The sequence below is a fragment of the Pelophylax lessonae genome, assembly GCF_965119305.1.
Source record: "Pelophylax lessonae genome assembly, chromosome: 3".
NCBI lineage: Eukaryota > Metazoa > Chordata > Amphibia > Anura > Ranidae > Pelophylax > Pelophylax lessonae.
The window spans coordinates 126,231,203-126,249,548 of record NC_138770.1 but is presented as its reverse complement, the minus strand read 5'-3'; the positions used below and the strand labels follow the sequence as shown (position 1 = coordinate 126,249,548).

Genomic DNA, 18,346 nt, shown 5'->3' with positions numbered 1-18,346 from the left:
AAATATCCCATAGTTTGTAGAGTCTATAACTTTTGCGCAAACTAATCAATATACGCTTATTGGGATGTTTTTTTACCAAAAATATGTAGCAGAATACATATTGACCTAAACTGATTATGAAATTTGATTTTTTCATTTTTTTTATTGGATAGGTTTTATAGCAGAAAGTAAAAAATATTGTTTTTTTTTTTTTTTCAGTCAGTCTTTGTTTATAGGGCAAAAAAATAAAAACTGCAGTGGTAATCAAATATCACCAAAAGAAAGCTCTATTTGTGGGTAAAAAAAAAGGATATACATTTTATTTGGGTACACCACAGTGCAATTGTCAGTTAAAGTAATGCAGTGCCGTATCACAGAGAATGGCCTGGTCTTGAGGGGGGGGGGGGGTAAATCTTTTCCGGAGGTCAAGTGGTTAATAAGAGGCTGTTATTCACCCAGTATCCCTGCAAATCTGTCTTCATTAGATGATTAAAACTTAGCTAAACTAAACAAAATGCATCATACCTACTTCCTACTTCCGCAAAACATCCCTCGCCAGTGCCAGCATCTTCTCCCCAGCTAGTTTCAGGTGCTGGTCTTTGGGCATCTTGATTGGCTGGCATGGGATTATGTAACCCCTGCACATGTGCATTTATTCTGGCACATAGGTACCATGCTGGTGAAGTAAACTGAGCTCAGTTTACATGTCACAGAAGACTGTGGGCAGGCAGGTTGGTGTATTTTATTGCAGAAGAGACATTGCATGTCTCCTGTAAATAGCCTGACTGATTGTAAGTTTCTAAAAAATGGCAATTTACTTTCGAAAAGGGTTGGGAAAGGTTATCGGATCATCGGTTAAGGATTTATTGGTCCCTGTGTCCCCCAATAGTGATATTCACCCCTCAATTTTTACTGTTAACCATCGTCAGAAAGAAAGTGAGGGGAAATGCAACATCTTAGATGTGTCCCCAGAACAAGAGTTAGGAGGAAATCTTCCAACGGGGACATTTGTTCTGGGGACAACTGCCTAAGATGGGAATTTCCCTCATTTTGGGAGATTTTCTCAAACTTCCTGTTGCGTCTCTGGGACAGGAAGTGAGCGGAAATTTCCCCAATAGTACACAGAAAGCAAAAAAAATTATTGAGAGGGATTTTAACCCCCTTTCGCTACTACATCCAAAAAAATATTGTAATTTCCCTCACTTTGGGAGATTTTTTTTTTTCTTTTTTAACTTTCTGTTGCATTTCTGGCACAGGAAATGAAGGGAAATACAGACAGCAAAAAAAAAAAAACTAACATGGATTTTAACTCATCTCTATCAAAATAAATGTAAGTTATACAAATCCTTTGGCATTGCATGAACCACTACTAACTACTTACTGTTAATTGTCAGTAGTAAAGGATACAGGCAGTCTCCGGATTACCAACATCCGACTTACAAATGACTCCTACTTACAAACGGAGGGAGACAACAGGAAGTGAGGGGAAATCTACCCCTAGGAAGGGTTCTTATGGGAGTTCTTATGGGAGTTCTTATGGGAAAAAGATGTCTCCACTGAAGCTTTATCACCCATCCTGGTTTCCACAACAACCCAAAATTAAAATCCAATTGTCATAAGGAATGAATGTGAGGTGAAAATTTCTGAACAGGGGTACAGACAGCAAAACAAATATTACAGGGGTGTTATCCTTCCCTATGCTATTTAAAACACTTAAAAATTATTATTTTGGCTGGAGTTACACTTAAAAAATGTTCCTGTTCCGACTTACAAACAAATTAAATTTAAGAACAAACCTACAGTCCCTATCTTGTTCGTAACCCGGGGACCACCTGTATACAAGAAAATCTGTTCTGAAACAAAAAGTCCCTTTTATTCCCCAGGAAACCCTATGGGAATCCCAAGTATATTCGTGAGGGAACATCCGAGCAATGTAGACAGTGCCTGCTTCCCTTAAGGAAATCACCCTCTGTAGATAACAATCAGGAGCTAGCAAAGTCACGGAGAAATCAATCATTCCTATTTAGTAGCTAGTTTTGAAGACAGAGGGTAAGTGCGCTTAGATTACAACAGCAAAAAGAAGTTAAAAGAGAATAAAATTGCGGCAGATATCATATATACATTTTATATATATATATATATACACATTGTGTTTTGTTTTTTACGAAGGGGTCAAAACTTTTACTGCTGTCTATGTCCGAACTGGGGAGTTTTATCTCTGACATCTTTTCCTGGTGTCCACGTAAGAGGTAAGAGCAAATATGTTGTTTCAGCACAAAAACCAAATATAAAGTAAAAAAATTTCAATGTCTTGTAAAATTTAAAAGTCTCCCCAACTAATAATCATTGGTTCTGTGTTTATAGGATAATGTGTAATGTATTTTATTTTAGCCTTGTTGCAGTGCTGAGTTAATTAACATGTTAATTATAACATTGTCTAGATGTGTATTCCCATTCACCTATTGTTTCTGTCCAGGTGGCTAGATAATAGTTCAGGTTAATTATATTTCTGTACACAATTTCATCTGCATAGGATAATGTAATCAGGCACCTGACCTGGTGGGGTAATTTGATCAGGAGGGGGGTGTCCTCCTGTGTGGTATATATTGTGTGGAGTCTGTTCAATAGAGGTTCCAGATGTATACAAGCTAAGTTCCAACTAGTTTTGCATGTAGGGCGGCTGTAATATCTGATATCTATGTTCAGACTAGAGGAAGCGGTATTCTGACTGAAGCCCACAAGCACAGTGTGGGTCACGGTTCCCTTGCAACATCTGTATACAGATATGATGCCAAACATAGTAAATTAGATTTAGGATTTTTTCCATTTAATGAAGTCAGATTTAGTTTTTTACAACTTCCAAACAGTAAGGCCCCTTTCACATGATCAGACCGATCGGGTCCGCCTGTCTGTTTTTCAGGCGGACCTGATTGGGCCACCCATTGCGCACGTGTCTGGTGACACCGGCCTGGCATCAGATCTGACAAAATCGCTATAAAAAAGACATATGGCGATACGTTCACCATCTGTCCAGCGGGTCAGATTGGATTGACAAACGGATGGAAATGAACATGCAGTCCGTTTCCATCTACCAGCCCCATAGAGTAGATCGGGCTGTGTCCTTGTCCGCTCTGCACAGCGGAGCAGACAGGACCTGTCATCTGCCCGCTCAGCAGGGATCAGCGGAGAGATCTCCCGCTGAGCAGGTGGATCCGCTTGGACTGATCCGCCCTATGTGAAAGGAGCCTAAATGCGTGTCCTTGCAAAGGCGCCAGTCAAGAATCGATTCAAGTCAATTCACATGAAGAGCCTGTGTAACCTCAAGTGCACTATGTTCTAGGTTAAGTGCCCCTGACCACCACTTTGACATAGTTTGGGGGGGGGGGGTAAAGTGCTCTAGGTTTATTCAGGACATCTAGTCGTTGCACACAAGGCACTCTCAGGGCAATGCAATCTCATCATCTAGGGAACTTTTTTTCCACTAATAACAGAAGATTTGTACTTGGCTTCAGAGAGCAACTTTTTACACCTAAAGTATAACTAGAGGCAAAACTTTTTTTTCACTTTGGATAGAGTGGAAAGTGATTAGAATGCTTGTCAGTTTTTATTGCTGTCCATGCACCCATTAGGTAGATTCACCTTCTCTATTTGTCCTGTTTACCATTCTCATTGAAATTAAAAGAAAATCCCAAATTTTGGGTTAACCCCAGAAAAGTAATGGAGGAAAAATCTTCCAATGGGAACACTAGTTCTGGTGACCTGGGGGTTCCCAAGGAATTGCCTTAATTTGGAGGGATTTCCTCTCACTTCCTGTTTGGCTATGAGACAGGAAGTGAAGAGAAATCTCCACAATGGGACGGACACAGATGGTGAAAAAAATCTGACAGGGGTTATAACCCTCCCCTAATTTTTACAAAATGAAAAAAAAGTTTGGGCTATATTTTTACTTTAGCCTTTAACCTTCCCAAAAGTTGAAGCTCCGATTGTCTGCTTCCCCCCCCCCCCCCAGTGCCACGTTTGGGCACTGTAACTGCCGGGAAAAGACTGTGATTATAATAATCTCATGTAAAAATCTGACATGCTAGTTGTACACAAGTCTATCGATGGATCGACTTTGGTACAATCAGCCTGCCCAGAGATGATTAGAATCTCGGCCAGTCCCAGCTGAACCAGCTTAGAGTCTAACCATCTATGCTGGCTTCAATTCATACCTTGTTTACATGCCGTTAACAGTTTATTGCTATAGTGACAATGTGTATGAATGGTAAAAACTGGTCTCCCAGATATATGGTGATAACAACAGCTTTGCAGTCCCAGACCACTCTACAGAAATCCATTTTAATACGTAAAAACATGACTCACCGGTGCCTGTGTTTGAAGCTGTTTACTTTAGCTGTAATTATTTAATTTATTCTAATATGCTGCTAAGGATATCTGGGTTACATCATCTTGAATACTTTCTTCCAGGTACTTCATCTGTTTTGGGACTTGCTCACACCAGAATGCATTCATTATCCTGTGTGGCATTGATGTAGGTAGAATATGACATGGTTCAAAACCATTACACTGTGGAAAAATTCCTGCATTCTGAAGGTTACCATTCAAGTCAATTCCACTGGAGTCTTAATCACCCCAATACCAGCATGTTAGGCCCCTTTGCCTGGGCATTTAGTCCCAGTGCAGAGGGCTGTAACATTTAGCCAAGGGCAAAGTGCACAGGTGTGAGGTCCAGGCCTGCTGCGTGGAGAGGCTGATAGCTGCTGCTGGAGAGAGGTCAGTAGCTGCTACGGAGGGACAGGGCTGGGCGGTGCAAAGTAGTACATATGTTTAGTGCAGTATGCATTCAGGGTTGAATTCCCACAATACAGATTTCTTGTGTTCTGGGCATTCATCCATGGGTGTAGATCCTGGCACTGTCCAGCCACAGTAGCTGTCAGACTCTCAATGAGTTTGACAAGCTGCTAGCAGCAGGGCTAGACAGCAAACATGTGCCCTCCACTCACGGCTAAGAATGGTAGCCCCATGCACCAAGGCTAAATGCCCAGTGTGTATGGGATCTACCACCCCCTTCCAGTCCAGGCCATTTTTCAGCGCGGTGATAGTTTGACTGACAATTACTCCATCATGCAACACTGTACCCAAATACATTTTATATGATTTATGAAGACAGATCAAGCTTTGATGGTATTTCTTACCACTGGGTTTTATTTATATATATATTTATATATTTGTGTGTGTGTGTATATATACTCCTGGATCCCTAGAACCTTCTCCGGAGTGGTCCCCTCTGACACTAAGCAGACCCCCAGGGGCAGTCCTCTTATCCTCTTATGGAGCCAGTGGGGAGACTCCCCTCTCAGCAGACACACCTGGGAGACATGACAGCCAGCTGAAATCATGGCCCTGCTGTTAGGCAGCCAAGGCCCACTATACTTTTACCTAGCACCTACCTGTAGGGTGCTATATATATATATATATATATATATATATATATATATATATATATATATATATATATATACATACATACACCCCTGACATTTTTGTAGATATTTTATTATATGTTTTCATGTGACAACACTGAAGAAATGACACTTTGCTGCAATGTAAAGTAGTGAGTGTACAGCTTGTATAACAGTGTATATTTGCTGTCCCCTCAAAATAACTCAACACACAGCCATTAATGTCTAAACTGCTGGCAAGAAAAGTGAGCACACCCCTAAGTGAAAATGTCCAAATTGGGCCCAATTAGTCATTTTCCCTCCCCGGTGTCATGTGACTCGTTAGTGTTATAAGGTCTCAGGTGTGAATGGGGAGCAGGTGTGTTAAATTTGGTGTTTTAGCTCTCACTCTCTCATACTGGTCACTGGAAGTTCAGCATGGCACCTCAAGGCAAAGAACTCTCCAGGGATCTGAAAAAAAGAATTGTTGCTCTACATAAAGATGGCCTAGGCTATAAGAAGATTGGCAAGACCCTGAAACTGAGCTGCAGGACGGTGGCCAAAACCATACAGCGGTTTAACAGGCCAGGTTACACTCAGAACAGGCCTCGCCATGGTCGACCAAAGCAGTTGAGTGCACGTGCTCAGCGCCATATCCAGAGGTTGTCTTTGGGAAATAGACGTATGAGTGCTGCTAGCATTGCTGCAGAGGTTGAAGGGGTGGGAGGAGTCAGCCTGTCAGTGCTCAGACCATAGGCCGCACACTGCATCAAATTGATCTGTGTGGCTGTTGTCCCAGAAGGAATCCTCTTCTAAAGATGATGCACAAGGAAGCCTGAAAACTGTTTTCTGAAGACAAGCAGACTAAGGACATGGATTACCGAAACCATGTACTGTGGCCTGATGAGACAAAGATAAACTTATTTGGTTCAGATGGTGTCAAGCATGTGTGACGGCAACCAGATAAGGAGTACAAAGACAAGTGTGTCTTGCCTACAGTCAAGCATGGTGGTGGGAGCATCATGGTCTGGAGCTGCATGAGTGCTGCCAGCACTGAAGAGCTACAGTTCATTGAGGGAACTATGAATGCCAACATGTACTGTGACATACTGAAGTAGAGCCTGATCCCCTCCCTTCAGAGACTGGGCTGCAGGGCAGTATTCCAACATAATAATGACCCCAAACACCCCTCAAGACGACCACTGCCTTGCTATATAAGCTTAGGATAAAGGGGATGGACTGACCAAGCATGTCTCCAGCCCTAAACCCTACTGAGCATCTGTGGGGCATCCTCAAACAGAAGGTGGAGGAGCGCAAGGTCTCTAACATTCACCAACTCCGTGATGGTAACATTCAGAATGCAGGTATTTTTCCACAGTGTAATGGTTATGAACCATGTCACTTCATTTGGAAGCACTGGACAATGCACCTGGTATGAAGGAACCATGTATTCTATCTACATCAATGCCACACAGAATAATGAATGCATTCTGGTGTGAGTAAGCCCAAAACAAATGAAGTGCCTAGAAGAAAGTATTCAAGATCATGTAACCCAGATATCCTTAGCGGCATATTAGAATAAATTAAATAATTACAGCTAAAGTAAACAGCTTCAAACACAGGCACCGGTGAGTCATGTTTTTACGTATTAAAATGGATTTCTGTAGAGTGGTCTGGGACAGCAAAGCTGTTGTTATCACCATATATCTGGGAGACCAGTTTTTACCATTCATACACATTGTCACTATAGCAATAAACTGTTAACAGCAGGTAAACAAGGTATGAAACTAAGCCGGCTTAGATGGTTCGAATCTCAGCTGATTCAGCAGGGACTGGCCAAGATTCTAACCATCTATGGGCAGGCTGATTGTACCAAAGTTGATCCATCGATAGACTTGGGTACAACTAGCATGTCAGATTTTTACATGAGGTTATTATAATCAGTGTTCTCCCAGCAGTTACAGTGCCCCGCGATGCCCCCCGAACACAATAGCTCTGCTAGAGGGATTCCCTCATTACCACTGACTGTGTTGATAGTGGAATCAAGTGATTTTCTTTCCTGCAACATGTGGTTGCAGGAGAAAAAAATTGCATCGTATATGTGGTCTATTTATAAAAAAATTTACTTTGTTAATGCTCAGCATGTGCGCAAAAGTCACAAATAGTTTCTGTAATATTTGTTGCCTTTCACAGGGTGCGTGTAACCAGTGGCGTAGCGTGGGTTGTCAGCTCCCGGGGCAAGGTAAGTAATTTGCGCCCCCTACACAAATCTACACAGACCACTACACTGACCTAGCTGACCACTACAGAGACCTACCTTATTCCTACACTAACCTACCTGATTACTATACTGACACCTACACTGACCTATCTTATTCCTACACTGACCTACCTTATTCCTGCACTAACCAACCTGATCACTACACAAACCTACCTGACAATTACACTGACCCCTACACTGACCTACCTGTTTCCTGCACTAACCTACCTGATCACTATACTGACACCTACAGAGACCTATCTGACCACTACAGAGACTTACCTGATTCCTACACTAACCTACCTGATTACTATACTGACACCTACACAGACCTACCTGACCACTACACAGACCTACCTGATTCCTGCACTAACCAACCCTAATCACTACACTGACCTACCTTATTACTACACTGACCCCTACACTGACATTCCTGATTCCTACACTGACCTACCTGACACCTTCACTGACCCCTACACTTACACCCCTACACTGACCCCCGCCCCCCCCCCCCAGACACACTGACCCCTTCACTGATACATACACTGACACCTACACTGACCCCCCTTCACTGACCCTTCTTCCCTGCCCCTCCATTCCTGCCCCTCCTTCACTGACCCCCCTAGAATGAACCCCCCCTACACTGACCCCTTCACTGACACCTACACTGTCCCCCCCTTCACTGGCCCTTCTTCTCTGCCCCCTAGACTGACCTCTCTCCTACACTGACACCCCCTACACTAGCCCCCCCTACACTGACCCCCCTACACTGACCCCCCATTCACTGAACCCTTACACTGACCCCCCTACATTGACCCCTTCACTGACACCTACACTGCCCCCCCACATTGACACCTACACTGACCCCCCCCTTCACGGACCCCTTTACTGACTCCCCTACACTGACCCCCCCACATTGACACCTACACTGCCCCCCCCACATTGGCACCTACACTGCCCCCCCTTCACTAACCCCCCCCCTACTGATACCTACACTGACCCCCCTTCACTGACCCACCCCCCACTGACATCTACACTGACCTCCCCTACAGTTCCACTTTCACTTTACTGCAGTCAGTGCTCTCCAGTCCAGGCTGCTCCCCGCCCCCCCCCCCTCCTCCTCCCTCCCTAGATGCCTTGTGTGTCTGTCAGTCCAGAAAAACATCTCTCATGGTCTCACCTCACCTCTCACAACTTTCTCTTCAGTCCTCTTTACGCTGTGCTCACCACAACTGGAAAGATAGAGATGAATGATTCCTGTGACAGCGCCGGGCGGCTGAGTGAAAAGAAGGCTGCTGATTCGCTGAGCTGACTGAGCTGTGCAGAACACGCCGCCGACAGGCGGGGCTTGGCTTGCAACGCTACGCCAATGGGCAGGGGAGGCACAATACAGCTCCGCCACACCTCGACCCGCAATTTCCAGCCATAGGGCGCCCGCCGGCTATCTCGCAGCCTAAAGATGGCGGCAGCCGCAAACAGTGTGTGATGACACCGTGTTAGTAATATATAGAATGTCAGACAGAGTGAAACTGCAGGATGCGCCCCCCCAGATGTTGCGCCCGGTGCGGCCGGCCCCCCCTGCACCCCCCACGCTACGCCACTGCGTGTAACATTCCCTAATATTTGCTCAGAGGAGAAAAAAAAACCTCTGCACATTGTACACAGAGTATGGAGATTCCTGTACTCATCACGGACAGTGCAATGAATCAGCTACTGAAGAGAGTGAACGGTTATACAGAATTGATACCGTGTTGCAGAAGACAGAACTCTGTTGTCCGCCAGGTTTATTAGACTGAAAACATTGACAGATGAGCAATTCCTAAGGTAAACAACAGCGATCTAAGGTTCTCTGGGTCCTGCCTTGGATGTGAGGACACCGAGGGACAGTCCGCTGTCGGAGTATAGGGGACCGCTGCCTCGTGGGGGAGCAGCTAATCAGTTAAGCAAAAGTGCTTTTCGTGGCCCCTAGAAACAAGCATTCAACCCTTGCAGTGTAGGTGCAGCCCCAATGCAAGGGAGGACATTAAGCTCTCTCAGAGTTGGGATTTACAAATGGAAGGGAATACTGCAGTTTGTAATGTATGTATTTATTTTTTGAACACACCTGAAAAAAACATTTTTTTTTTTTAATATTTTTTTTTACCCTGGTTTGTTAGCTTTGTGAACAGAGACTTGCTCAAAAAGCAGCATGACCCCCCTTAATCATGCCCAGCAATGTCACACAGAGATTAATAAACTCTGAACACAACACTAGCTACAAATATTTAAATAGTAACTCCACTTTTGTTGAGAAAAAAAAAAAAATTCCTCTCTGGGTGATCTATGTACATTGCAGGGATTTTACCAAAGTTTTTATCAGATTCCTATTTTTTGTTTTTCTGAAGAAATAGCGGATTGTGTGTCTGTGTCCATGTGGAAAATGAATGTGAATTGGAGTGATTTTATAATGATCAATCAGCTGCTGCACCTGCAGGGCTCTAATGAAGTGGCAGGGTCTGCATCCCTTTAGACGTGATTTTCCTTTGGAAGTATCTCACCATAAATTACATTTATGTTGCAGGAAACACCCAAAATCTGACTTGTATCTTAGTGCAGACTTTTAGGAAAGTCAGGGAGCCAATCACACAAGCAGATATTGACAGAACTGGTGGGGCCGTTCTGTACAACATCTATGTACATATATATTTATAATAATAATAGGTTTAGGGTTCAATTCCCACCAGTGACACTATATATAAGGTCTGATCCGAAGAAATTCGCAGATTGGCAGACGAAACGCGTCATCCAGTGACGGCTGTTACTCCCAGATGACAGGCAGGTGTGCTCTGAGCTGCTCGTGAAGACTTACAAACCAATGTGTGTGGAGAGACACTGACCGGCGGTAGCTGCTATACTCACCGCACTTTATATTGGAAAAAGGAGAAGTCAGCTCATGGGATTATGAATAGTGTGTATCATCAACAATCTGTTGGCTGATATCTAATATATATAAATATAGTGATATATCAATAAAAATATTAATAAAATAAACAGGTGAAATGCAAATTAGGAGGACTAAGTCCTCTACAACAAACTAATCAAAAACCAAGTGGTAAATGACGTGTGCTCAACAATAGTGAACAAAAGATGAACAATGATACAAATAAATTCAATGGTGAATCCAGACAATAGGTCCATAAATGAATATAAAAGTCCATATAAATCCAACATGCATGTGATGTATCTCCAAGGTGCAAAACTCAACACAATAGATAGGTGCAGCGAAGACCTCCACCGTGAATGAATAAGCCCCTTACCAGATGGGATAATACAAGGGCGTGTGTATTATCAGATCCAATAATATAGTGTAGCCAAGGGAAAGTAGGAAAAACCCCCCAAAAAACTTCTCTCCAATCAGGAGGGAGCAGGTCAGCCTCTTACCAGAAATTTGATAGATCTGTGCAAGAAAATCCGCCTATATGGAATGCCTCTTCTGTTTTCCCAAGGTCTTAGGATCTGTATTGCTCTGGTTGATATATATCGAATCTGTGTGCCTTGTAGTTCAGCTTTCAGTGTAATAATCCAGGAGAGGGGAGGAGAGGAGAGGAGGCTGCCACTCACACAGTCACTGACCACAGCTAGTCCTAGTAGCCCGCACTACTCAGTCGGGAGGTAATGAGCGAACACACCGCTGTTTGGATGTACAGATTGGATTTTATATGGCTTTCTATTTTCTTTTGGTGAAATCTATATGTGACTTGAGTCTGTACTATTTACACAAGTTATTTTGTAATTTTGATATTTTGCACTAAACATTTGCAATCCACTCTTCTAAAATGTTAAACTATAATAAAGACTTATTTGAGGAAAAAAACTCTGTAAAGAGCTGAAGCATATGTTGGTGCCACATAAATTAAAAACCCAAAAAACACATGTGAGAAGAATAACCTACATGGCATTGCGATTTTTGTATTCTAGTTTGTATTTATGTATGCATATGGCTTTTAATCTAAATCAGCACTGCAGAACTGATTCCCAATACTCAGCTATATAGCTTCCTCAGTCATTAGCATATAGAAGCCCTCTTCCACTACTCTTCAAGCTGTGGTTCTCCTGTATTGTCACTGAGACTCTTATGTTGAAGCAGTAGTGATGTCCCCAGGAAATAATATTTGCTTAAACAAAGCAGTAAAGCCTAGAAGCGTAACAGCACAACATAGCTACAACAAACATTAGGCTATTTTTCATTCGAATAACTCATGCAACAAGAGGTTTGTACTGAAAGAAAAAAGGGTGGAGGAAAAGAAGTGCTTCACATTTTCCATAATAGGCTGGAAAACTATTATGAGCTGCCCATTAAAAAGAAAATGATGTTTAGTTTACGCTGTTCATTTGTGCAGTTATCGCTGTGCTTCCTCTTCCCCTTTTCTAATGCTAACTGGTACAGTTGAGTGAAGAATGACCTCCAGCAAGCTATGGAATCCCTGAATCAGAGATTGTATAGGGCATTTTTCCAGTGTCTGTGCACTGAACCACACAGCAGATTAATTTATATGTGTAGTCTAATATAACCAACGGCTCCCAAGCCTCGCTGTGACTCAAGACTGGGTTGCAAACTTGAGACATACAATGGCCAGAAAAAAAAAATATTCCTGAGGTAACAAGTTCCTGAATTTACCTAAATCTGAGTTTTATAGATACAGTGCCTTTAAAAAGTATTTATACCCCTTGAAATTTTCCACATTTTGTCATGTTACAACCAAAACCGTAAATGTATTTCATTGGGATTTTATGTGATTGACCAACACTAGGTGGTGCATAAATGTTTTTTACAAATAAATATCTGAAAAGTGTGGCGTGCATTTGTATTTGACCCCCCTTACTCTGATACCCCTAAGATCTAGTGGAACCAATTGCCTTCAGAAGTCACCTAATTAGTAAATAGAGTCCACCTTTGTGTAATTAAATGTCAGTGTAAACACAGCTGTTCTGTGAAGCCCTCAGAGGTTTGTTAGAGAACCTTCGTGAACAAACAGCATCATAAAGGCCAAGGAACACACCAGACAGGTCAAGGATAAAGTTGTGGAGAAATTTAAATCAGGGTTAGGATATAAAAAAATATCCCAAGTTTTGAACATCTCACAGTGCACTGTTCAATCCATCATCTGAAAATGGGAAGAGTATGGCACAACTGCAAACCTGTAATCTGTAATTCTCTGTAAAATGCAATGCAATATGGCTACCTGTAGGCGTTCTGTACACAGATGGTATACAGAATGTCCCCCAGGTATGTCATTTCCTGCTTGTATGATTGGCTTACTGATTTTCCCAGAAATCTGCATTAGGGCTCTTTCACACGGTCCGCCTCCGTAGGCGGATCCGTGCTGCTCAGCGGGATCGATCCGCCGATCCCCGCTGAGCCGACGGATGACAGCTCCGTCTCCGCTTGCAATGCGGAGAGGGAGGTGTCACAGCTCCCGCTGCTCTCTATGGGGGATCGGATCAGAGCGGACAGCCTGTCCGCTCTCATCCGATCCGATCCCTGAACGGATGGAAAAATAGGGTTTCCATCCGTCCAGATTTCACGGACAGGATCGGATACGGATGGCAGCGGGTGTCAGCGGAGGTGTCTCCGCTGACATCCGCTGCCCCATAGAGCTGCATGGAGGATCCGAACAGATCCGCCTAAAAAAACGTGTGAAAGAGCCCTAAGGATACAAATTTGATTTTTGGGGAGATATTACCAAGGAAAGATATTCTCAGGAAATTACGTCTAAAGGGATGCAGACCCTTCATTTTTCTTCATTAGAGTCCTACAGGTGCAGCAGCTGATAATTGATAATTAGGAAACCACTTTCATACAGATTCACTAGCACATGGACACATAAAAACAGCTATTTCTCCAGAATAATAAAACGTAGGACTCTGCAACAACGTTTGGTAAAATCCTTGCAATGTACATAGATTACCCAGAGGAAAATGTTTTTTATCAACAAAAGTGGAGTTTCTTTACTGCTGTGTGTAAGGTCAGAGGGCTGTGGTGGGAGTAGGCTTTGATTTCACCATTTCACCTTGATTATATCATTCTCTAGTCTAGTCGTGCATTTTGCCATTGTTTTTAAAGCACTATGGATGCTGTTGATAATTTTCAACACTGAGGAATGAATCAGTATGCCAATGTCTTAAAGCAGGGATCCAGAATCTACGGCCCTCTAGCTGTTGCGGAACTACACATCCCATGAGGCATTGTAAATCTCTGACATTCACACACATGACTAGGCATGATGAAAATTGTAGTTCCTGAACAACTGGAGGGCCATAGTTTGAAGACCCCTGTCTTAAAGAATACAAAGACTGCTTACCGGAATAATTCATCTACATTCTCAGCACCTGAAGGTTTGAACAAAGGGTCATCGTTGCAAGCAGATGGTAGTAGTAATGAGTCTCCTTTTCTCACAGTTCCACCCAAGTCCTGTTCTTCAAATAACTTAACATCTAAAAGAGACAAAAAAATATAAAAATAAAGAATGATACTGGGGAAGTAGTGAAAGCACAAACATAAACAACAGAATTACTTAGGCCCTGTTCACACCTGAGCGTTTTTCAGCTCGTAAAACGCTCATCTCTGAAGTCTCAAAACGCCCAACAAGCAAAATCCCATTCATTTCAATTGCTACTGTTCACATACGAGCGTTTTGTTACCTGAGGCAAAACGCCTGAAGCTCAAAAAAGCTTATTTTTGGCAGATTACAAGCGTTTTTGTTAGATGTCAATGCCTGCCTCCAAATACCTGCAAAAATTACCAGAAAAAACGCCTGAAAAAAGCCCCAAAAAAATAACGTATAAAAAAAACAAAGAAAACCATGAAAAAAGCCCAAAGAAACGCTTTAAAAACGATACGCTCAGGTGTGAATGGAGCCTTAAGGCTAGTGTACAGACACTTCGTACTTACGATCAAGTCAGACACAAAGAAATGGAGAAATGTATAGACATTTTGAGACATACTCAAGTTGAATTTATTGAGGCATTAAAGCAAGGCAATACATTGCAGAAACAACAATAAACACAAGTACACACTGCTCTATACAATAGAAACTATTTTACCAAAAGTATTGGGATGCCTGCCTTTGAACGCCCATAAACTGTAATGGCATCCCAGTCTTAGTCCGTAGGGTTCAATATTGAGTTGGCACACCCTTTGCAGCTATAACAGCTTCAACACTTCTGGGAAGGCTGTCCACAAGGTTTAGGAGTGTGTCTTTGGGAATGTTTGACCATTCTTCTAGAAGTACATTTGTGAGATCAGGCACTGATGTGGACATGAAGGCCTGGTTCGCAGTTTTCGCTCTAATTCATCCCCAAAGGTGTTTGATCAGTTTAAGGTCAGGACCAATCAAGTTCCCCCACCCCAAACTCGCTCATCCATGTCTTTATGGACCTTGTTTGTGCACTGGTGTGCAGTCATGTTGGAACAGGAAGGGGCAATCCCCAAACTGTTCCCACAAAGTTGGGAGCATGAAATTGTCCAAAATGTCTTGGTATGCTGAGAGTTCCCCTCACTGGATCTAGGGGCCAAGCCCAACCCGAAAAAACAACCCCACACCATAATCCCCCCTCCGCCAAATGATTTGGACCAGTGCAAACAGCAAGAACATTGCATTCTTTCGCAGGATCAACAGGTCATTTTATTTTTTTTTTTATTGGATATGTTTTATAGCAGAAATAAAAAAATATTGTTTGCTTCTTTTCAAAATTACCGTTTTTTTTTTTGTTTATAGCACAATGCTCAAATACCACCAAAAGAAAGCTCTATCTGTAGGAAACAAATGACAAACTTAGCTTATATACAGTGCTGCATGACTGCTCAATTGTCAGTTAAATAAATCCGTGCCAAAAAGCATAAGATGGCCAGGTCATGAAGGGGGGGGGGGGGGTGGGGTAAATCTTCCGGAGGGAAAGTGGTTAATCATTCCCTGCCAAATCCAAAATGAATACAGGTGTGCCTAAACATGATTGCACTGCCCAGTTGCCATGACATTGGGGGCAATCAGTGGTGTTTGGGCTAAAGAGACATTTTTGAAGGACACCTTTGTATGTTTTTAAAAATCGTGTCCAGTTTTTTTTTTTTTTTTAGCCTGTCTTTGTCTCAGAAACAAAAAACACAATGGAATTCACACAATGCACACTTACTGTAAAATCTTTTTTCTATGTGTTTCTCTTCAAAGTCGTGATAATGTCCGACCCATAAACTTTATTTACCATTCCGTTCATGTCTAGATACACAAAGAGATCTAGTCTGATCATCAATCTGTGCACACTCCATTCTCCATAATATCCAATATAAATTAGGATGAATTTTATGGCGGTATTACTCATGATGTTAATGTTTGGTCTGGTGTACATATTTCAGACACAAAGCAGAAACATCTCCTCTCTTTTGAAGCGGGTGTCATTTTAATGCATGGAATTCCGAAAAGGGATTAGCTTTATTTGCATTCTGACTACTAAAAGTGAGTCAAGAGAGGCTGGAAAAGACCTGTGTTTGCTCCTTTTACATACTTTTGTGTACTCATCCTTTGGCCACCCAACCACAACACTATTTTGTAAGCATACTGTATGTAATAGTAATTTTCAAAGTTTAAGCTCATTCGGTGCAAAATCTTTCGAACGGCATTTAGGTGGACATCTCTGTGAAGAACTTAGATCTCCAAAACTTCCCCATTTTTTATATATATATATATATATATATTTAACTGAGCCTTGGACATTGTCTCATCTCTTATCACAACCCCAGTGGTCACTGTGAGGCTATTCCAGACTTTTAGAGATGTCTACATGATGTTCAATTAGTGTTGGAGTTGATGGGCTGAAACTTTGTTTCCTGTGGTAAACATGTTGGAAAATCTCTGACTGATCAGCAATAGACTTCTTTCTACAGAAAAAAAGGAACACCGGAAAAACTCAAGCAACCTGCATGAAAACACTGTTTTTTTTAAAGGCTCACCATCATCTGAAGAAGGGATGTCCCAATCACTAGCAATGTGTTGGCTGTATTTTTATTTTGATTATCAAAAAAAAATCTTGAACAATTTCTGCATTCTAACATTGGTACAAGCCCTTGTGAAATGCTCTACCCCTTTGTTCATTGTACAACTATATTTCTAAACTTTATTAAAAACAATTGAAACAGAGAAAGGTGATAGCAGACAGCACGTTGATCCTGATTTTATTCAAACCATTTGCTATTAAAAGAGAAGTATGGCCAAAGCCGTTTTTGGTCATACTTCTCTTCTGGGTCACAGAAGTGCACTTGCTTGCGCTTCCCTGTGAATCAGAATCAGCCAACAGCGGACCGAAGCCGGCTGTCAGCTGGCATCACCAGGCCACACCAGTCTCTGGAAATATCCCTACAGTAATGTCGGGATCCAACCAGATACCGGATAAGCAGCTGACTCAGTCTCTCAGCGTGCCACTGAGAGCCTAAGCCAGCTGCTCCTGCCCCCTCTCCAGTCCAGCGCTACAGTGAGCACTGGGGAAGCTGAGCATAGAGAAGTGATTGACAGTCACTGCTCTCTGTTTAGAGTGGACTGAGAGCTGCGTAATAGGCAGTCATGTGATTGCTCAGGTTCTCAGGCTTAGAGCTGCTGGGGAAAGTTGCAATGAAGAGAGATCACACCGCTCAGGCTAGTGAAACTCCACGATTCAAGGTGAGTGCTGAACCTCCGATCGCCACCAGGAGAAGCATGAACAAGCACGTAGCAGTCGTGTGAAACGCGTCTACTGTCCTACCTTGCTTTACCTCGTACCACTTCCGTGGTGGTGTGCGACCATTTTCTTCTTTCAGGGGAAAGTTGCAGCCTTATACCAACGCTGCAACATGGAGGCGAGTATGTATGTATATCTTTTTTATACATTCATTAAAAAAAAAGACACATCTCCTTTGCAATTGTGAAGTAAAATGGGTAACAGAGTTCACCTTAAAGAAAGTATCATTTTTTTGTTTTCTTTATGTATTAACTTCTTGCTGGCCACCTAACATATACATGTGTGGTAGCAAAGAGGGTGGACTCAACCGCCCACACGTCACACATACGCGTCCAGGACAGTCAAGGTTTCTCTGCTGAGAGTGTGCGCACTGCGCCCTCCCACAGTGGTCAAGTAATTGGACAGTCCATCCTGCTTCGTAAAGACCCAGTTACAGGGACATCAGAGCACGGCAGGAAGGGATTGAGGTCAGGTCTAAAAAAATGTGTATTTTGAAAAACCTTTTTTAGTCAGGCATAATTTAAAATATTGAATATAAATATTTAGTATTTTTATTTCCATCCAGCAGTTGGACCTCAGGGCTGCTTTTTAGTAAAAGTGCTCCTGTTTTATGTCCGTTGTTCTGTTGCTGTAAATAAAGCTTGAACAAGCCACTTCAAAAGGCACATGACATACATCACAGACTCCCTTGGTAACCTGCGTTTTTTCAAATAATATACCACATCGTTCTAAACAATCTATCATAAATAATTTCTCTGGAAACGGCAACATATATCAATGAGTCGGGTTTTTGTATTTTCCCAGCTGCAGTATATTTAGGTCTCTGTACCAGACAGGCGTACACCCATTGTAAGACTCACTATATCATGTGTGTTATGACAGCTCTAAGGTCTGGGATTACATGTACTATACTAGTAAACCA

The 18,346-nt window shown here is 42.5% G+C and overlaps 1 protein-coding gene across 1 annotated transcript in view; it reads right to left on the bottom strand.

The window, feature by feature from the left end:
* Nucleotides 1-18,346, bottom strand: part of HS1BP3 (HCLS1 binding protein 3) — a 239,529-nt gene that overhangs the window by 10,994 nt on the left and 210,189 nt on the right. The window contains exon 6 of the mRNA XM_082251314.1: nucleotides 14,022-14,154. Coding sequence (XP_082107440.1) covers nucleotides 14,022-14,154 — 133 coding nt within the window. The remainder of the gene's footprint in view (nucleotides 1-14,021; nucleotides 14,155-18,346) is intronic.